This window comes from Nerophis ophidion, linkage group LG28 (genome assembly GCF_033978795.1).
Source record: "Nerophis ophidion isolate RoL-2023_Sa linkage group LG28, RoL_Noph_v1.0, whole genome shotgun sequence".
Taxonomy (NCBI): Eukaryota; Metazoa; Chordata; class Actinopteri; order Syngnathiformes; family Syngnathidae; genus Nerophis; species Nerophis ophidion.
In genome coordinates this window covers 18,937,736-18,960,583 of record NC_084638.1, presented here as the reverse complement: position 1 = coordinate 18,960,583, position 22,848 = coordinate 18,937,736, and the positions used below count along the sequence as shown (strand labels likewise).

Here is a 22,848-nt window from a genome sequence, read left to right as displayed (position 1 = left end):
AAACACACTGACATAGCAATATATTGATGACAATAAAAATTAAGTTATTAGGTTTATTTTTATTTATATCAGTCCCAACCTATGATTGCATGAATATATTTATGCCTCTTGTCATCGTACTTAATGCATTTTAATACCATTTAAGGCCTTAATTTAGGCAAAGTCCATTGAATGCCTTGTAATGCTTTTTAACGATCCACAGAAACTCTGCTAAAGCTCTTAAATTGAAAGTATCAAACAACAAAACGAGTGCTGATTACATTTTAACAATAGAGAAGAATATGTGATTATTAAGTGTAAATAGAAACACGTTGCATTACAAAGTTCCAAAATAAAAATATTGTTCATGGAATTATTGAGACATGTCTGGGATAAATTTACGATTTTTATGAGATTTTGATACAATTTTCAACTTTATAAGGCCAGCGTTCCTCGGTTGGTAGAGCGGCCGTGCCAGCAACTCGACGGTTCCAGGTTTGATTCTGGTCACTGACGTTGTGTCCTTGAGCAAGGTATTTTACCCACCTGCTCCCAGTGCCACCCACACTGGTTTAAATGTAATTTAGATAATAGGTTTCACTATATAAAGCACTCTGAGTCACTACAGAAAAGCTCTAAATAAATATACTTCACTTCAGTTAAAAGGGAACCACACTTTTTTTTTTTTGGCTGCCAATAAAACACACATTTTTTTCTTTTTTATGCATTCTAAATAGTAAGTAAATGCGATCAAAAGTATGATTACATTAGAGGCTATTATAGTTGCACTATTCTGCCTACAAAGAACTTAAAAAACATCCAAACACATCCATTAAGGTGTTATGTACATGCAATAGGTTGATAATGCATGGCATCCTGCCAGCTGCTATGCTGACAGTTATTTTAATACCTGTCATTAAAGACAAGGCTGGTAAGGTAGGGACTATGGACAATTATCAACCTATCGCCCGAGCCAGCATGCTATCTAAAGTACTGGAAAGTGTGCTAATATACAGAATTGGGGATCTTATTTGCACCGCAGACAACCAATTTGGCTTTAAGAACAAGTACAGCACTGACTTGTGTATTTATGCTTTAAAAGAAGCAGTAGAAAAATTCAGAGCGCAGGGTCCTACAATGTTGGTAGGGTTTATTGATGCATCTAAGGCATTTGACAGAGTCAACCATCTCAAACTCTTCATCAATCTGAAGCATAGGGGTGTTCGGGTATATTCTGGCATATTGGTACGACAGGCAAACGAAGCAGGTAAAATGGGGGAGTAGTTTATCCTCTCCCTTTAGAGTTGGCAATGGGGTACGGCAGGGTGGGCTTCTATCACCAGGCCTATTTAGCCTGTCTATGGATGACCTGTCAAGGCAGTGGGAGAATGCAGAACAGGATGCATCATGGGGAACACCTTAATCAACCACTTTATGTACGCTGATGATTTGGCCATTATATCTCCCAGTAGTGCAGGGTTCCACCAGCTTCTTAAAGGGGAACATTATCACCAGACCTATGTAAGCGTCAATATATACCTTGATGGTGCAGAAAAAAGACCATCTATTTTTTAACCGATTTCCAAACTCTAAATGGGTGAATTTTGGTGAATTAAACGCCTTTCTGTTTATCGCTCTTTTTGCGATGACGTCAGAGCGTGATGTCTCCGAGGTTATACAGCCGCCATTTTCATTTTCAACACATTACAAACACTGGGTATCAGCTCTGTTATTTTCCGTTTTTTCGACTATTTTTTGGAACCTTGGAGACATCATGCCTCGTCGGTGTGTTGTCGGAGGGTGTAACAACACTAACAGGGAGGGATTCAAGTTGCACAACTGGCCCAAAGATGCGGAAGTGTCGGCCACCAGACCCCCATTGAATGTGCCAAAGTGTCTCCACATTTTACCGACGATGACAGCCATGGCACGGAGATGTATGGATAACCTGCAGATGCATTTAAAACGATAAAGTCAATGAAATCTCAAAGGTGAGTTTTGTTGATGTTGACTTATGTGCTAATCAGACATATTTGGTTGCGGCGTGACTGCCAGCTCATCGATGATAACATGCTACGCTAATCGACGCTAACATGCTACGCTAATCAACGCTAACATGCTATTTACCGGCGGTGCTAAGGCAGACATGGCACAGAGATGTATGGATAACCTGCAGATGCATTTGCAACTATATTACGTTTCCTTCCACATTTAATGCGAAAAAAGCACTTACCAATCGACAAATTTAAGTTGCTCCAGTGTCAAGTGATGCAAAAGTCCTGATCGTTTTGTCCGCACATTTTACCGGCGATGCTAACGCAGCTATTCGGCCATGCTATGGCTATGAATAGCATCAATAGCTAGGTGGGAACTGATTTTTATTGTTTTTAACCCTTTTGAAATTGTGATAATGTTCCCCTTTAAGCCAATGTTTGGTCTTTAACTGACCCTTACATTGGGCTGTTTCAAACACAAATTTGTTGCCTTAGGGGTATTTCTTGGACTGTATAACTTGAAACTGAAAGCAATAAAGCTGGGCTCAGTGTGATGTGAGGGTGCATCCAACACACCTACAGCAAAAGATTAACCACAACTGTCATACAGATACACTGTCTAACAATTTATGTTTAAGGTATTGAGGTTAAACCTTTAGATGATCACATTTTAACGCTCTCCCACCAGAGCTATAGTGGATGTGAGGGATGTTTTTGGATTTCAGTTTTTCAAATGAAAAACAAATGGAAACAAATTTACAAACACAACTTCATCACACACAATACTCCACTATGGAATTGTTGTTATATTAAAATGAGAAACTAATCCATCTTTGAACAGCAATAGTTTGAAAAAGGCATTTGGTCACTGATGCATTTATTGATTGATAAAAATAGTTTATTATTTAAATATTAATTAAGTACAACCTGGAACAAGAAAAATACTCATAACTTAAAAGTTTCTATTCTCTCTAGGCAAAATAGTTAATTTAAGAATAAAAAGACAGAATTGACCACTTTTGCAATTGAAGACAACACTTGTTCGTTCTGTGATAGGGAAACACAATAAACCGTTTATTTTAAGAATGTATGCAAAGTAAATCTCTGTGGGATGATGTACAATACTGGCTTTAAACTTTGACTGATATTGATGTTGTTTTTGGGATGTTAAAAAAATTAAAAAAACATAAAAAAAATGTTTAAAACACAATACTGGATTTATTTGGTATATGCACAAATGTAAGTTTGTAAGAACAAAACCATCCTTTCAGAACTTTTTTTTTTTTTTTGCCATTTTTCTCACTTTTATAGTGCATAAAGGTCTGGGGACATACAGATAAAACAATCACAACACAATCATCATAATACAGAGTAATAACAATGATGAATAAAATAGATTAAAGAGACCCAACGGATGATTCAAAAAGTTCCACATTTTAAAATTGTACAAAGGACAACTGTTCAAATGATGTATAAAGTAAATAATAATATGCTTCCTGAAGTGGTCCAGAAGATGTTTCAGATGTGAACCAGTAAATATGTATAACGTATAAAAGTGCTAATCTATGGGATTATTAACAATTAGAAATTAGATATGTTATACTTCAATACTTCATATGAATAAGTCTAAAATTTAATGACGAATATATATATATATATATATATATATATATATATATATACACACACACATTTATATATATGTGTGTGTGTGTGTGTGAACATACACACAACATGTTTATTGCATGTAAAAAATATGTGTTTTATTGTTTACTCTCACCTTTTTACTCAAATTGTTCTGTCCATTTTTTAACAAAAGTACACAATGTTGCATATTAATGCATGTGCTTGACTGAAAAAAGCACTAATATAAAATATCTAATCCATAAATGTAGAAGCATATTAAACAGATTGTTAAACAAACAATAATGTCATACATGTTATATGTGCTGATGTTGTTAGAAAGTCAAAATGAAAGTCTTGACAGTTTATTTAAAATCCTGCAATTTCATTTGCTGCTGCTGTTCTCACCAGCACACTTGTGTTTCTTACACTGGTACTTAGAAGAGAATCTTTCACCACACACACTGCAACTCAACATTTTCTCTCCTGGGTGTCTTCTCATGTGTTTATCGATGAAAAAAACTTATGTTGCAGATTAAACAGGAATGTGATTTTTAACAGGGGTGTGTTCTAGCGTGTTTTGTCAAATTCTGATTTTGTGTAAAACCTTTACCACAGGTTGAACAGGAAAAAGGTTTTTTCACCAGTGTGTTTTATCATGTGTTCTTTTAAATTCTGATTTTGTGTAAAACCTTTACCACAGATTGAACAGACAAAAGGTTTTTCACCCGTGTGTGTTCTCATGTGTACTTTCAAATGTTTACTTAGAACAAAAGCTTTACCACATACTGAGGAAGAAAAAGGTTTTTCACCAGTGTGTTCTCATGTGTACTTTCAAATGGGGACTTTGTACAAAACTTTTGCCACAGATTGAACGGATAAAAGGTTTTTCACCAGTGTGTATTCTCATGTGTATTTTCAAATGTCGACTTTCTTTAAAACCTTTACCACAGATTGAACAGACAAAAGGTTTTTCACCAGTGTGTGTTCTCATGTGTTCTTTTAAATTCTGACTTTGTGTAAAACCTTTACCACAGACTGAACAAACAAAATGTTTTTTACCAGTGTGTGTTCTCATGTGTCTTTTCAAATTGCGACTTTCTACAAAACTTTTACCACAGATTGAACAGGAAAAATGTTTTTCACCAGTGTGTGTTCTCATGTGTACTTTCATATATTGACTTTGTGTAAAACCTTTACCACATACTGAGCAAGAAAAATGTTTTTCACCAGTGTGTGTTCTCATGTGTACTTTTAAATGGGGACTTTGTACAAAACCTTTACCACAGATTGAACAGGGAATATGTTTTTCTCCAGTGTGTATTTTCATGTGTGTTTTGAGATGACTGTGGTATTTAAAGGTTTTGTCACAGAGAGAACATGTGAAGCGTGTGTTGTCAGTGTGACATGTCTTATCATCTTTAGAGTCTTCATCATCAGTGTCAGGAGAGTGTGACGTTGTGTCCTCACTATCTGATAGTGGAGCTAAGAGCTTGTCTGCTTGTGATCCTCCACAGTGGTCTCCATCAGCTTCTGTTGTCATGTGTTGTGTTGAGCTGCTGCTTGGAGGCTCCCCCCCTCCCCTTTCCTCACTCTCACCTTTGACCTCATCATCTTCACTCTTCACAGGGACACCAGTCACTGGGAACTCCTCCAACCATTTAGGCTGACTGATGGTGTGTTCCTCCTCTTCCTTTTTAATTTGCGGCGGCTCTTGGTCCTCCTCTTCCTCTTTAAAGCAGGGGGAAAGTGGGTCCTCCTGTTTCTCTTTAATGTGAGGGGTCAGTGGGTCCTCTTCTTCATTTTTGCTGTGTAAGATCAGTGGGTCCTCCGTTTGCCCTTTAATGTGAAGGGTCAGTTTAACATTATGGATCTGTGGCGTCTCGTCTTCCTCTTTAATGTGGGGGGGCTGTGGCTCCTCTCTTCCCTCTTTAATGTGTTGGTATTGTTGTACCTCTTCTTCCTTGTGTATGTGAGGGGACTTTGGTTTCTCCTGCTCATGGGTTAGAGGTTCTTCTTCAACGTCTGCTGTACAGGAGAACACAAACATTCTTTACAAAAGTTCAGCTTTGCACAAATCAAATCAAATCAACTTTACTTATAAAGCACATTTAATATTTACCACAAAGGCAGGTTAAAAGGTAATACAAGGGAAACTAGCAAACACAACATAACACAAACAATGCATGATAAAACATAAATAAAGAAATAAAACTTAGAAACAGGTTCACAGCAGGTGCATAATGGGATTCCATAGCAGGATGGAGATCCCAGAATGTTAAAGGCCATGGATTGAAAGTGTGTTTTTAAGAGTGTTTTAAAAACAGGAAGAGAGGAGACCTGTCTAACACGCAAAGGTAAGTTGTTCCGGAGTTTGCGAGTAGCAGCTGCGATAGCTCTGTCACCTCTAAGCTTCAGCCTTGTGTCAGGGACCGTCAACAGCAGCTGACATTACTACCCCCCCCCCCCCCCCCCCCCCCCCCCCCCCCAAAAGGAGGTCGGAGATATATGTTGGAGCGAGGTTGTTTGGACATTTGAAAACAAATAGTAGATATAGTAGTATAGTTGATTTGGTAGAGCCTAGGGAGCCAGTGAAGGGACGCTAGTATAGGGGTGATGTGCTCACGCCTGCGGGTCTGTGTTAGCAGACGAGCAGCAGAGTTCTGCACAAGCTGCAGGAAGGCGAGGGAGGCCTGGCTAATGCCTACGTACAGAGCGTTGCAGTAGTCAAGACGAGTCGAGATAAATGCCTACGTACAGTAGTCGTAAGTGCAGAGGGGAGGGAGAGCGACTTGGACTAAACAACAAAAGTTCTGTTTTGTTTTCATTTAGGCTCAGGAAGTTAACTAAAAGCCAGGCTTTAATGTCGTGCAGGCAGTCAATGAGACGTTGGACCGTGTTATTTTGTGCCATGGGAAAGTAGATCTGGCAGTCATCAGCATACAAATTAAATGCAATACTGTGCTTCCTAAAAACAGAACCAAGGGGGCGAAGGTAAAGCGCAAATAGAAGAGGGTCAAAGATTGAGCCCTGGAGGACCCCATGTGGTAGAAGAGCTGTGGAAGACAAAAAGTTGTCTATTTTTACACAAAAACTCCTGTCAGTCAGGTACGACCGGAACCAGTTGAGGGTGGCGTCCTTAATGCCCACACAGTTCTCAAGACGAGTGATTAAGGTGGCGTGGTCGACAGTGTCGAACGCAACAGACAGATATCGTTCGACACTTTTAGAAGCGCTGACTCTGTGCTGTGGAGGGCTTTAAAACCGGACTGGAACAGCTCAGTGATACCATTATGCTCTAAAAAGGGCAACAACTGACTGTAGACAACCTTCTCCAGTATTTTGGAAATGTATGGAAGATTAGAGATACGTCTGAGATTGGAGAGGAGAGAGGGGTGCATGTTTAAACTCTGCTGGTACCATTCCAGAAAAGAGGCTACTATTGATAATGTTACGGACACTTGATGGACACATGATCCAATAGTAGCAAGTACCTCCTTAAACAGGCAAGGTGGGAGGGCCTCTGCAGGAGAACCAGAGGGCTTCATATGACTAACCGTGTCTTTTAGAAAGGAAAAGGACACCGGCTCAAACTGATGGAAAATAGAAGAGAAGTGCAGAGGAATAGAAAGGTCATAGGAAGGCTGAGATAAACTGGCTCTAGTTGACACAATTTTGTTAGTGAAAAAGTGGAGACAACTTTCATGGAATTCAGAAGAAGCATCAAAACCATCACATTTGGGAGCATCAATGACAATGTTAATGGTCTTGAACAGAGCTCTGGGGTTGTTACAGTTAGAAAATATAATCTGAGATAGACATATATTCATCTCTGCTTTTACATTCATCTGAAAGGAAAGCAGGCTTTCTTTAAAAAAGGCAAAGGACACATGCAGCCTGTCTTTTTTCCATTTTCTCTCTGCTATCCTACACCTGCGCCTGGCTGCACGAGTGACATCATTCAACCAGGGCTGAGGCGTGGCTTTAGAGCGGCGGCACTTGAAAGGAGCGATCATGTCTAGTGTTTGTAAACAAATAAGAGCTGAACCCAGAAACCATCTCTTCAGTATTCAGACATACAGAGGCTACAGAATTATCATCAAAAGAGTCTAAAAAATGGAAGAGAAAACAGAGCAGGAGACGAAGAATTAAACATGCAAGAGCGTTGAGCACACAATGTAACCGGACACTGAGTGGGAATATCAAACCGGATCGGAATATGATCAGAGAACACAGCGCCGCCAATGTCCAAATTAAAAACACACAAACCGTACGAGAGCACTAAATGGAGTTTATACCTGCGTTCATGTGTGGAACCAGACACAGACTGTACAAAGTTAAATGAGTCAATTACATTAAGGAAGCTCCTGGAAAGCAACTCGTCTGGGCTCAGGTGTGAATATTAAAATCACCAGCAATAAGGACAAGATTATATTTAGGCAGGATTTCAGCCAGAAATTCAGAAAAGTCAGCTATAAAGTCTTTGTGGTACTTGGGTAGTGGATAGACGACGGCACACAGGACGACATCAGAAAAACCCAGTTCCAACATGCATAGTTCAAAGCTTGAAAAGGAGGATTGCAGGCGGATCTGACGGCATTTAAAGTCATTTTTAAAGACCACTGCTAATCCTCCTCCTTTTCGGCCGGACAACTGCGGAGAATTAAAGTAGGAACACTCCGGAGGCAGAAGTTCATTAAGAGGGGCGGACTCACTGGCTCTCAGCCATGTTTCCGTCACACAGAGGAAGTCAAGTCCGCGGGAAGTGAAGAAATCCTTTGGATAAACGTTTTGTTTGTCAAAGATCTTGCGTTCACAAGACCGAACCTGGCAGGGGCCATCACGTCCAAAGCCGCAGCTAATCCAGGTGGGGACCGACAGCCAGCCCGCAGGTGACGGGAATCCACCCCGTGCAGGGACAGCAGGAGCATCGGCGGCAAGCCTCATCCTCCAAACCAACGATATAGGAACAAGCCAGGGACCGATGGGATCCAGCGAGCGTGGGAGCAGGAGACCGGATACCACACCATTCCTCCTTTGGGAAGCAACGAGAAGCCAGGCCAGGAGTGCCCTAACTTTCACCAGCTGGCCGCCACTTTTACCGCGGCGCCGGAGACACTTCCGCTGGGGGAGAGGAGCCAGGAGACGGGAAAGGAAAGCAGGAATCCGGCCAGGTGAAAAAGCTGACCGGGACGTTGAAAAACCAATGTCGAAGTTGATCATATCAGTGGGAGAGGGGCAAAGATTCAACAGTGTTTGGCGGTCAGAATCAGAATCTGAATCAGAATAGTTTTTATTGCCATTGTTTGAGAACGGGTTCACAAACTAGGAATTTTTCTTGGTGCAATTGTGCAACATAAAAGACAGAATAGGTAATAGGATGAGCTCTAAGTGAGCTATCAGATCTTGTTGTTGTTCATGGGTCTGATGGGCGAGGGGAAAAAACTGTTCAGGTGGCAGGAGGTGTGGGTCTGGATGGACCGTTGTCTCCTGCCTGAGGGGAGAGGGGAGAATAGTTTGTGTCCAGGGTGAGAAGAGACAGCTGTGATCCTACCCACACGCCTCCTGGTCCTGGAGGAGAACGGGTCCTGGAGGGATGGGAGCTTGCAGCCAATCACCTTCTCAGCAGCACGTACGATGCGCTGCAGTCTATGCTTGTCCTGGACTGTGGCACCTGGAAACCACACGCTGATGGAGGAGGTGAGGATGGACTCGATGATGGCTGAATAAAACTGCACCAGCATCTTGGTCGGCACCTTAAGTTTCCTCAGGTAGTACATCCTTTGCTAGGCCTTCTTCGTCATACACAAGCAGTGAGCCGACAGAGACGAAAATAGACGCAAACAACACAAAAACGAACAGAGCTGACAGCGAGAGACGGCAGACCAAAGCACATACTGGCGCCATCTTGGAAATACCTAAAAAACTCATTATTATATCAACTATCGGAGACAGAAACTCTTCATTTAACATAAGGAAAAGTGAAATACCAGACAGGGCTTTGCTGTTTGTAAAACACACACACACACAGCAAAATGCGCTAACGTTAAAAGCTAATTAGCCTTCACCTCAAGCCAGGACTGCGAGCGAGCTGAGCTGCTGTTTGTTTCTAGAACGTCAACGGGCTCATAGTGATGTTACTAGTACAAACATCGTTTCCATATGAGTTGGGAAAATGTGTTAAATGTAAATATAAACGGAATACAATGATTTGCAAATCCTTTTCAACCCATATTCAGTTGAATATGCTACAAAGACAAGATATTTGATGTTCAAACTCAAAAACTTTATTTTTTTTCGCAAATAATAATCTTAGAATTTTGTGGCCGCAACACATGCTAAAGTAGTTGGGAAAGGACCTGTTCACCACTGTGTTACATCACCTGTTCTTTTAACAACACTCAATAAACATTTGGTAACTGAGGAAACTAATTGTTGAAGCTTTGAAAGTGGAATTCTTTCCCATTCTTTTTTTATGTAGAGCTTCAGTCGTTCAACAGTCCAGGGTCTCCGCTGTCGTATTTTACGCTTCATAATGCGCCACACATTTTCGATAGGAGGCAGGTCTGGACCGCAGGCGGGCCAGAAAAGTACCCGCACTCTTTTTTTACAAAGCCACGCTGTTGTAACACTTGTCTGTCTGAAATAAGCAGGGGCGTCCATGATAACGTTGCTTGGATGACAACATATGTTGCTCCAAAACCTGTATGGACCTGTCAGCATTAATGGTGCCTTCACAGATGTGTAAGTTACCCATGCCTTGGGCACTAATGCACCCCCCATACCATCACAGATCCCGGCTTTTGAACTTTGCACCTACAACAATCTGAATGGTTATTTTCCTCTTCGTTCTGGAAGACACCACGTCCCCTGTTTCCAAATATAATTTGAAATGTGGACTCGTCAAACCACAAAACACTTTTCCACTTTGCATCAGTCCATCTTAGGTGAGCTCGGGTCCAGCCAAGCCGGCGACGTTTCAGGATGTTGTTGATAAATGGGTTTGGCTTTGCATAGTAGAGTTTTAACTTGCACTTACAGATGTAGCGACCAACTGTAGTTACTGACAGTGGTTTTATGAAGTGTTCCTGAGCACATGTGGTGATATCCTTTACACACTGATGTTGGATTTTAATGCAGTATCGCCTGGGGGATCAAAGGTCCGTAATATCATCGCTTACGTGCGGTGATTTCTCCAGATTCTCTGAACTTTTTGATGATTTTACAGACCGTGGATGGTAAAATCCCTAAATTCCTTGCAATAGCTCGTTGACAAAATATTGTTCTAAAACTGTTCGACAATTTGCTTACAAAGTGGTGACCCTCACCCCATCCTTGTTTGTGAACTACTTAGCACTTCATGGATGCTGCTTTTATACCCAATCATGGCACCCACCTGTTCCCAATTACCCTGCACACCTGTGGGATGTTCCATATAAGTGTTTGATGAGCATTCCTCAAATTTATCAGTATTTATTGCCACCTTTCCCAACTTCTTTGTCATGTGTTGCTGGCATCAAATTCTAAAGTTAATGAATATTTACAAAAACAAAAAAAGGTTTATCAGTTTGAACATCAAATATGTTGTCTTTGTAGCATATTCAACTGAATATGGGTTGAAAATGATTTGTAAATCATTGTATTTCGTTTATATTTACATCTTACACAATTTCCCAACTCATATGGAAACAGGGTTTGTAGTTGACTGGGAGGTGTTTATTATAATTTTCGGAGAGTCCGCTGCCTGATGCTTACCTGCTAAACACCTACCTGCTCATGACGACGGTGGAGCACTGACTCCTTGCGCTCTGAATACACACTGCTGATTGGCTGTTACTGCTCTGAATATGCACTGCTGATTGGCTGTTACCGCTCTGTCTGTAACCAATCAGATGGTTGTGTGGGTGGTACAATGCTGGGTGCTGTGTAGAGTACTGACAGAGACAGGCAGAACGAAGCGGAGCAGCTTGTTAAGACTTTAGGTAAATATGTTCGTGTGGAAACTCGTTCGGTACACCTCCGAACCGAACCGAAACCCCCGTACCGAAATGGTTCAATACAAATACACGTATACACAAATACATCCCTAATCTTCACCACTAAACCTTTGAAATATGCTGACATATGTGCTGCTAAGGTAAATAAACAGTAGTCATATTGAATGTTTGCCTTCATTTGACCACGTGAGGTAAGGAGGACGGCCTCTAGGTCACATGGTTACAACCCAGCAATTACATTGTTGATGATTGATTAGCATTCACTTTTAAATGGTGGTGTTAAAAAGCAAGTTTATTTTCATCTTTAGTCATACATGTGGCCCCCACATGAACATGTGTCACAAACATTGTATTAGACCAGGGGTCACCAATGCGGTTCCCGTGGGCACCAGGTAGCCCGTAAGGACCAGATGAGTCGCCCGCTGGCCTGTTCTAAAAATAGCTCAAATAGCAGCACTTACCAGTGAGCTTCCTCTATTTTTTAAATTTTATTTATTTACTAGCAAGCTGGTCTTGCTTTGCTCAACATTTTTAATTCAAAGAGAGACAAAACTCAAATAGAATTTGAAAATCCAAGAAAATATTTTAAAGACTTGGTCTTCACTTGTTTAAATAAATTCATTTATTTTTTTACTTTGCTTCTTATAACTTTCAGAAAGACAATTTTTGAGAAAAAATACAACCTCAAAAATGATTTTAGGATTTTTAAACACAAATACCTTTTTACCTTTTCAATTCCTTCCTCTTCTTTCCTGACAATTTAAATCAATGTTCAAGTAGATTTATGTTTTTATTGTAAAGAATAATACATACATTTTAATTTAATTCTTAATTTTAGCTTCTGTTTTTTTGACGAAGAATATTTGTAAAATATTTCTTCAAACTTATTATGATAGAAATTCAAAAAAATTATTCTGGCAAATCTAAAAAATCTGTAGATTCAAATTTAAATCCTATTTCAAAGTCTTTTAAAATTTTTGTTCTGGAAAATCTAGAAGAAATTATTTGTCTTTGTTAGAAATATAGCTTGGTCCAATTTGTTATATATTATAACAAAGTGAAGATTTGATTTTAACCTATTTAAAAAATGTCAGTAAAATTCTAAAATTAATATTAATCAGGAAAAATTACTAATAATGTTCCATAAATTATTATTTTTTTTTTTCAAAAAGATTCGAATTAACTAGTTTTTCTCTTCATTTTTTTCAGTAGAATTTAAAATTTTAAAGAGTCGAAATTGAACATATACTATGTTTCAAAATTTAATTTTAATTTTTTTTCGTGTTTTCTCCTCTTTTAAACCGTTCAATTAAGTGTTTTTTTTCTCATTTATCCTCTACAAAAAAACCTCCCGTAAAAGGAAAAACAATGTACGACGGAATGACAGACAGAAATACCCATTTTTTTATATATATAGATTTATTTATTAAAGGTATATTGAGCACATTGGCTATTTCTGGCAATTTATTCAAGTGTGTATCAACCTGGTAGCCCTTCGCATTATGCAGTACCCAAGAAGTAGCTCTTGGTTTCAAAAAGGTTGGTGACCCCTGTATTACATGATATGTGGATGTTGTGCTTACTTGGACTGTGATGACGCTGTGAGGACTCAGGTGGTTTGTCTTCATGCTCTTCAGTCTTCACAAAGACAACAGTCACTGGAAACTTGCTGAGATCCGCCTCCTCCTGCCCTACAGGACACTCTCCCCCCTCTTCCTCTTTAAAATGTGAGGGCTGTGGATCCTCTAAAGTGAAACTGCCCCCCCTGTAGATGAGGGAGACATTCTTCTTGGTGTTCAATCAGCTGATGGATGTCTACAGGACACAAACAAAACACATTTTAACTCCTACATGCTAAATATTAAATCGTACAGGAAATAATGGGCTGTAGCTATTGAAAATGTTATTAATCAAGTGTTCTACGGGAAATGTTTCCGATTAATTGAGTAACTGGATAAAACATAGTGTTGCTTGGTTAAAGACAAATTTAAACGACTATAAGACACTTCACTTAATAATGAACGGCCAATCGGTTTGAGATGGTGTGAGATCAAGATGTCATCTTTAGAGCAGGCTTTGTTTTTTCGACAATCACTGCCACATTAAAAAGTTAAAGTACCAATGATTGTCAAACACACACTAGGTGTGGCGAAATTATTGTCTAGATTTGACCCATCACCCATAATCACCCCCTGGGAGGTGAGGAGAGCAGTGAGTAGCAGCGGTGGGCCCGTCTGGCAATAATTTTTATGGTGATTTCACCCCCAATTACAACCCTTGATGCTGAGTGCCAAGCAGGGATGTAATTGGTCCCATTTTTACAGTCTTTGGTATGACGCAGTCGGGGTTTGAAATCACAACCTACCGATCTCAGGGCAGCCTTCTAACCACTAGGCCACTGAGTAGGTGGATGTAGTAGGTTAATGCCTGCACCAATATGAAGGAAATAACAGGTCAGTATAGCTTTTACACAAATATATAACTTGTCAAACCTGCCAGCTAGCAGGCTAAGTTTAGTGTCAGTTACCATGTTAACTGACTCTGACGTTGTCTTACCTCTCTTGTTTTTGGAGGTTAAACTCTCAAGCTTTACATACTCAGGACTTTGCACTTAACCTGCTCTCTGGAATATTCCCCCGGTGACTGTGTGAGTTTTGTGTAAACATGTTGATGCACATTGTTACAAACTGAGAGGAACTTCAAATCTCTCATGAATATTGTGTGTCTAAAACTGTCTCGTTTTTATGAACAATGTAAAACAATCAGTGCATCAGCCTCACATGACAATTCATCTTCGTATAGACAATCTATTCAAGAATAGTGTTAATAATGAAATGTAAAGTTAGTAAAGATGTGAGAGTAAGAAGTAAACAAACCTGTTCTGTGTAACACAACTTGATGTTTTTGTTGTTGTCGCTCCTTCTCCTCTTGTGTTGGACAAAGTTCCTCCTCGTACTCTGCTATTGTTCTTTCGCACATTTTCACACAATCACAACACTTTACACTCACACTTCATCTCTGCTTAGCGATGTGTTTTGATCACTTCCGCCTCTCTTTGTTAGCAAATAACAAGCTAAGCTAACTAGCAAGCTATGCTAGCCCGAGAAGAATCAAAGTGCGCTCAGACTAATATAACCGGATGCAAACAGTTATTGACGATGTTTACTCTATTTACTAGAATCTAATAAAGGACATATATGTGTACATGGCAGCACAGATTAAGAACACTGAACTGTGACGCCTGCAATAACGTCTTAACCGTCAGACGCCATCTTGTTAAAGCCTGTGTTTGGTTCGCGCGCAGTGTTGTCAGATCTCGCGAGAGAAACAAGTAACCAGCTCTTTTCCAGATCTCGCGAGAGAAATAACTACAACCAGACGGTAAAACTATTTTGTTGTATACTATTTACTTACTCTGAAAATAAAAGTACGCTTGTCCATTTCAAATTTTCAAAAGAAAGACATACAGCTTATTTTCGTAAAAATATTCAAATATTTCTCAATGTTTTGAAACGACAGTAACATAAGGAAAGCAAAAAAAATACATTAATTCATTCCGTTTTTATAATGTATTTTAGAATGTGGAAGGTTTTCATGTTCTTTTTAAATTTTCTTTGGCATTATATATATTATATCTATTAATCTATGCATATATATATATATATATATATATATATATATATATATATATATATATATATATATATATATATATATATATATATATATATATATATTTATATATATATTAGGGGTGTAACGGTACACAAACATTTCGGTTCGGTACGTACCTCGGTTTAGAGGTCACGGTTCAGTTCATTTTCGGTACACTAAGAAAACAAACAAATATAATTTTTTTGGTTATTTATGCACCAAATTTGTAAACAATGGCTTTATCCTTTTAAAATTGGGAACACTATAATAATTCTGCCCACGTTAATCCACATTAAACTGCCTCAATTTGTTGTTTTGATTAAATAAAATGACAAAACTTTTCTTCTACATATAAAAAGTGCAACATTAAACAGTTTCAAGTCAACTCATCATGCTGGATTTATTACAGCATTTGGGAAGCCTGTAGTTGACTTTTATTATGTAAATGTTATATTTTTGTCAACATGTGATAGCAGGCACCCTAACATTGAAAACTAGGCTGCTATATTTCGTATGATTAATGTAACTATTGCTGAAAAAATAGTACAATAGCAATAGGAGAGACATTTCATCCCGGAAATCTATGGAGTTCATGTTAGTTCATGTGAAGTAACAGACAGACAGGGCTTTGCTGCCCCTAACACACACACACACACAAACACACACACACACACACACACACACACACACACACACACACACACACACACACACACACACACACACACACACACACACACACACACACACACATGCACACACAGCAAAATGAGCTAACATAACGCTAAAAGCTAATTAGCCTTCACATCACCTCAAGCCAGAACTGTGAACTGCAGTTTAAGTTTCTAAAATGTCAACAGGCTCATACTGATGTTTGTATTAGTTGTGACTGAAAAGTGTTTTTTATAATTTGGGGAGTGTACGATGTCCGCTGCTAAACACATGTCTGCTCGACAATGAAGCATTTACAACATGCGTTCTGAATACGCACTGCTGATTGGCTGTTACATCGCTCTGAATACACACTGTTGATTGGCTTTGTATGTAACCAATCAGATGGTTGGGTGGGCGGGCCAATGCTGGGTGCTCACTGCTCAGACAGAGGCAGAAAGCAGATCAGCTTGTTAAGACTTTATAATACAAACTCGTTCGATACACCCTCGTACCGAACCGAAACCCCCGTACCGAAACGGTTCAATACAAATACACGTACCATTACACCCCTAATATATATATATATATATATATATATATATATATATATATATATATGTATATATATGTGTATATATATATATATATATATATATATATATATATATATATATATATATATATATATATATATATATATATATATATATATATATATATATATGTAGTTTGACACACAGTGTTGGGTTAGTAACTGAAAACCAGTAACTAGTTAGTTACTAGTTATTTTATATCAAAAGTAGCTCAGTTACGAACTCAGTTACTTACACCAAAAAGTAATGTGTTACTGTGAAAAGTAATTGTTTAGTTACTTCTTTTATTTTTAAAGCTCCCATTAATGCCCTTTTAACCTTCATTTCAGTACTGTTATTGCACTGGAGAATAATACAATCTGTTGATCAACTTGACATGCATTTGCATCACTGAGCATTGCTAAGCAATGTTATCTAGATACAACACACAAAGACAAAGATATGTTTCAAAGGGCCAATTCATTTCAGGCCAGAAAAAATCGACAAAATGATTTTAAATAGCTGCAACATAACATACATATGTAACAAACAGCACAAAAATATGGCACAACATAGCTGTAAACCTGGCTTCACTCAAGGAAGGCACACATGACATACACAAAGCCTAACCGGGTATTTTTTTTCCCTCAAGGAATTGTGAAATAAAATCATGACTTCATGAGATCAACACTTTACTGAAGCCCAGAACACTCTTCACATGTCCCCAGTTTTAGGTTAGAGATAAAGAAATATTGGCCTGGCCCACTAGGATCCCTCTTTATGTTTGTGAACGTTATAGTCTATACATTTACAGGAATGTGATAATCAAACACTCTAGAAGTCTAGAATGAAAGAGTATATAAGAGAATTGACAGATTGTGTGTACCTTCAGTGATTAATGATGAGCATGCAGAGGCAGAGCTTAGTTTGTCTTCTTTAACTTGCTATACATTTTTATGTAGTCACTGTCCACTGTGTCCAGGTACGTGGAACATATTTTTCATGCCATTTGCTGTTTGACGCCCGATATCATGCTAATTAGCTGACTTAAATCGGGTGACTCCTCTGTAGAAATAGCCTGCATGTCTTCTAGCACATACACTACGATGTCTCTATCAATGTTGTCCTGGCTAGCAGTCCCTCTGATAAAATCCAGCCGCTGATGCTTCGATGGTGTTGGAGGTGAAGGTGAAGTGTGTCTCTCTTTACGAGCTTCGTTGAAGCATGTTGCTCTGGTAGCTGTTTCAGCAGATTTGAATTGCTGTTTTGGGCAGCAGATAGGATCTTTGATCCAAGACACAACTTGCATTTAACTTAAATGTTCTTTTCTCGGTGCTTGACAAAAGAAAAGTACTGAGAATATATCCATGTTAAGAAGAAACTCGACTTTGGCTCCAAAATGATGTCTTCTAAGTAAACACACACACAAACACGCACGCACGCACGCACGCACACGCACACACACACACACACACACATACACTCACACACACTGCGCGCTTTTTCCCCCGCGCTTCTTCTGCAGCTCTCCAGTAAAACACACTCAAATCATCTCAGTTTCTCCACAATACTACATAAAAAATTACGTAAAATAATGCAGTAACGCATCCTGTTGTAACAATAACTGAGTTACTGAATATAATAAAATAAAGTGTTAGACTACTAGTTACCGCCGAAAATAACGGCGTTACAGTAACACGTTACAAAGTCCCAACACTGCAGTTCAGTGTTCTTTAAAAAGATGGTTTGGCTTCTCCGGGAGAGGAGTCCTCCATATTTGACCTGACCTCCTCCCAGTAACTGCAGTCCTGTGTAAATGACGCTCGCTGGTAATAAAGCGACTTTTGCTCCAGTAAAGCGTTTCCGACGTCTCTTTTGATCCAGCCGCACTGCCGTGTTGCCCTTCTGTCCGGATGAGGATGACTAGACCAGAAATTCACTTCAAAAGCTCCAGAGTTTTACCTCCAAAAATAGAGAGTTAAGTCAAAGTCAGAGTCGCTTGCATAAAAACTGAAAAGGGTTGGTGCGGTTGGGAGAGTGGCCCTGCCAGCAACCTGAAGGGTCCTGGTTTGATCCCCACCTTCTACCAACTTTGTCACGTCCATTGCGTCCTTGGGCAAGACACTTCTCCCTTGCTCCTGATGAGTCGTGGTTATTGCCTTGCATGGCAGCTCCAACCATTCAGTGTGTGAATGTGTGTGTGAATGGGTGAATGTGGAAATAGTGTCAAAGCCCTTTGACTTACCTTGAAGGTAGAAAAGTGCTATACAAGTGTAACCCATTTACCATTGTTCCTATAACCCCTTTGTTCAAATGTTTGTTCCACTTGGGGCGCGGGCATCTTGTCTGACTCACACCATGCACAGCCTTCCTTGTCACATATTGTTCCTTTTACCGCTATCCACCCAGTACTTCAAACAGATCCAGCAGTGCGATTGAAGATTATTTGTACTTACAAAAATCAAGGAACCAGGATACTCGGGAAACAAAATAAAAGGCAGTCTATATAAAACGACATATATGTGCACATATATGCACTGATTACAAATACAAGACGGCATTGCCCACGTTTAGACTTTCTCCATCTAATGCCATCTTGCTCTCTTCTCGTTCTTCTTCTTCTTAGGTGTATTGCTTCCCTCCACAGGCTTTTAATAGGATTTCCTCCTTATGTTTTATGGCCCACACTACATTTTACAGTCCGGTAGGTGGCAGTATGAACTTTTCCAGTCGTGGCTGCAAAGTGCCAGTAAGAAAAATAAGTAATAGAGCTGGTTGCTTGTTTCTCTCGCGAGATCTGACAACATGTTTAAATAGAACAATTGACAGGTTGACAACATCCAAACAAACCAAGTCATCTTCAATACATCTCAACATTACACACATTCTCCAGGCTGAGTTACTCCAGATAATGAAGTAAGCTCGAAACTACATGTAAGTCACATAAAGAAAATATTTACAAAATTGACTGTGAAACTAAATAGAATAAAATACATACCCACAAATATTAACAACATTTATTGTACCCAACTTTAGTTGAAACATACATTGTTTATTGCATGAAGGTCTGGGGACATACGTATAAAACAATCACACAACAATATTCATATTACACAAGGGAGTAATAAAGATAATTCAAAGAATGGATTATAGAGACCCAACAAAGGATTCAAAAAGTAACACGTTTTCAAATTGTATACAAGACAAGTGTTCAAATGATGTATAAAGTAAATAATAATATGCTTCCAGAAGTGGTCCAGAAGATGTTTCAGATGTGAACCAGTAAATATGAACTAAGAGGGATTTATGTGTACTCAAAAGCGAAGGTATGAACACATGTAAAACAAATATGTACATCATATAAAGGAGTTCATCTATGGAATCATCCACAATTACAAAACAAAATATGTAACACGTCATTATTTCAAAAAACATATAAAACAATATTATAAATAAGTATAAGACTGAATTATGAATATATACACATAAAATGTTTATTGTATGTAACATATTTTATGTACTGTTTATTCTCACCCTTTCAGTCAAATTGTTCTGTTCATTTTAAAGTACACAAATGTGTATATTAACTCATGTCCATCCATCCATTTTTCTACCGCTTATTCCCTTTCGGGGTCACGGGGGGCGCTGGCGCCTATCTCAGCTACAATCGGGCGGAAGGCAGGGTACACCCTGGACAAGTCCCCACCTCATCGCAGGGCCAACACAGATAGACAGACAACATTCACACTCACATTCACACACTAGGGCCAATTTAGTGTTGCCAATCAACCTATCCCCAAGTGCATGTCTTTGGAAGTGGGAGGAAGCCGGAGTACCCGGAGGGAACCCACGCATTCACGGGGAGAACATGCAAACTCCACACAGAAAGATCCCGAGCCTGGATTTGAACCCAGGACTGCAGGAACTTCGTATTGTGAGGCAGACGCACTAACCCCTCTGCCACCGTGAAATAAAAGCACTGATCTGAAGTGTCTAATCTATAAATGTGAGAATCATATTAACAAGATTGTATTACACACACAACAATGGTATCACACATGTTATATGTGCTGATGTTGTTAGAAAGTCAAAGTTAAAAGTCTTGACAGTTTATTTCAAATCCTGCATCTTCATTTGCTGCTGCTGTTCTCACCAGCACACTTGTGTTTCTTACACTGATACTTAAAAGAGAATCTTTCACCACACACACTGCAACTCAACATTTTCTCACCTGTGTGTGTTCTCATGTGTACTGTAAAAGATTTTTTGTGACAAAAGCTTTTGTTGCAGCTTGAACAGGAGTATGGTTTTTCACCAGAGTGCTTTATCATGTGTATTTTTAATTGTCGTCTTTCTTTATAACTTATTCCACATACTGAACATGTAAACGGTTTTTCTCCGGTGTGTGTTCTCATGTGTACTTTTAAACTTCGATTTATTACAAAGCTTTTACCACATTCTGAGCAGGAAAAAGGTTTTTCTCCAGTGTGTATTCTCATGTGTGCTTTGAAATGGGGCTTTTGAGTAAAATCTTTACCGCAGATTGAACATGAAAAAGGCTTTTCTCCAGTGTGTGTTCTCATGTGTACTTTAAAATTTTCATTAAATACAAAACTTTTACCACATTCTGAGCAGGAAAAATGTTTTTCTCCAGTGTGTATTCTCATGTGTGTTTTCAAATATTGCCTTTGAGTAAATTTTTTACTACAGATTGAACATGAAAATGGTTTTCCTCCAGAGTGTGTTGTCATGTGTGATTTCAAATTTTGCCTATGAGTAAAATTTTTACCACAGATTGAACATGAAAAAGGTTTTTCTCCAGTGTGTATTGTCATGTGTGTTTTCAAACTTTGCTTTTCAGTAAAATTTTTACCACAGATTGAACATGAAAAAGGTTTTTCTCCAGTGTGTGTTCTCATGTGTATTTTTAAACTTCGATTTATTCCAAAACTTTTACCACATTCTGAGCAGGAAAAAGGCTTTTCGCCAGTGTGTATTCTCATGTGTGTTTTCAAATGTGGCCTTTGAGTAAAATCTTTACCGCAGATTGAACATGAAAAAGGTTTTTCTCCAGTGTGTATTCTCATGTGTTCTTTCATCATTTCTTTTAGTCTAAAATCTCTACCACATTCTGAGCATGAAAAGGGTTTTTCTCCAGTGTGTGTTCTCATGTGTCTTTTCAAATCACTATGGTATTTAAAAGTTTTGTCACAGTGAGAACACTTGAAGTGAGTGTTGTCAGTGTGACATGTCTTATCATCTTTAGAGTCTTCATCATCAGTGTCAGGAGAGTGTGACGTTGTGTCCTCATTATCTGATAGTGGAGCTAAGAGCTTGTCTGCTTGTGATCCTCCACAGTGGTCTCCATCAGCTTCTGTTGTCATGTGTTGTGTTGAGCTGCTGCTTGGAGGCTCCCCCCCACCCCTCTCCTCACTTTCACCTTTGACCTCATCACCTTCACTCTTCACAGGGACACCAGTCACTGGCATCTTGGTGACATCAACCTCCTCCAGTTCTTCAAAATGCTCTCCCTGCTGACTGATGCTGTGTTCTTCCTCTTCCTCTTTAATGTGAGGGGTCAGTGGGTCCTCCTCTTCGTCCTTAATGTGAGGGGTCAGCGGATCCACCTCTTCCTCCTTATTTTGAGGGGTCAGTGGATCCACCGATTTCTCTTTAAAAAGGGGTGTCAGTTGGTTCTCTTCTTCTTTAAAATGGGGTGTCAGTGGGTCCTCCTCTTCCTCTTTAAAACGGGGTGTAGGTGGATCCATCTCTTCCTCCTTAATGTGAGGGCTCAGTGGATCCACCGCTTCCTCTTTAAATTGGGGATTCAGTGGGTCCTCCTCTTCCTCTTTAAAATGGGGGATCAGTGGGTATTCCTCTTTCTTCTTAATGTGGGAGGGCTGTGGTTCCTCCGTCCGCATCCTGAAGCTCCACTTCTGTTGCTCAGGGTGAAGATGTTCTTCACAGACGTCTGCAAGACAAACACACCATCTCTGCTCAGTCACACAATGCATTCAGTACTTTAACATGCACTTAGGAAAACGAAGTTATCGAATGAACTGACGCACAAACACGCTGCTCTTTACAACATTATTCACAGGAAAAGAAACAAAAACCATGATTACAGGACTTTTTACTATGGATGAACGATATGGTTTAAAATAGATTATGCGATATTTTATATCATATATAATTACTAATACAGGCTCCTACTTTAGTTGCTGAAATATGCAGTAAAATATTACATAATTTCCAGTATCATTTTCTCAAATAAAGTAACCAGATATTAACAGTAAATAAACAAGTACATTAATAATAATTGTTTTGACAAAATAATACAATTAGAAATGACACAATATCATCCATCCATTTTCT

The 22,848-nt window shown here is 39.1% G+C and overlaps 1 protein-coding gene and 1 long non-coding RNA gene across 5 annotated transcripts in view; both read right to left on the bottom strand.

Moving 5' to 3' along the window:
- Nucleotides 1-3,171: 3,171 nt before the first annotated feature.
- On the bottom strand, nt 3,172-14,885 carry LOC133545507 (uncharacterized). Its single transcript, XR_009804853.1, has 3 exons — nt 14,470-14,885; nt 13,177-13,408; nt 3,172-5,624 (listed from the first exon to the last, which is right to left on the bottom strand). It is a non-coding gene; the product is annotated as an uncharacterized LOC133545507 (long non-coding RNA).
- A 4,587-nt stretch (nt 14,886-19,472) lies between these two features.
- Nucleotides 19,473-22,848, bottom strand: part of LOC133545390 (gastrula zinc finger protein XlCGF57.1-like) — a 179,611-nt gene continuing 176,235 nt past the window's right edge. For all 4 annotated transcript variants that reach the window (XM_061890913.1, XM_061890912.1, XM_061890915.1 and 1 more), the window contains one exon: nt 19,473-22,444. In XM_061890913.1, the coding sequence (XP_061746897.1) occupies nt 20,604-22,444 (1,841 nt within the window). In that variant the 3' untranslated portion in view covers nt 19,473-20,603. The remainder of the gene's footprint in view (nt 22,445-22,848) is intronic.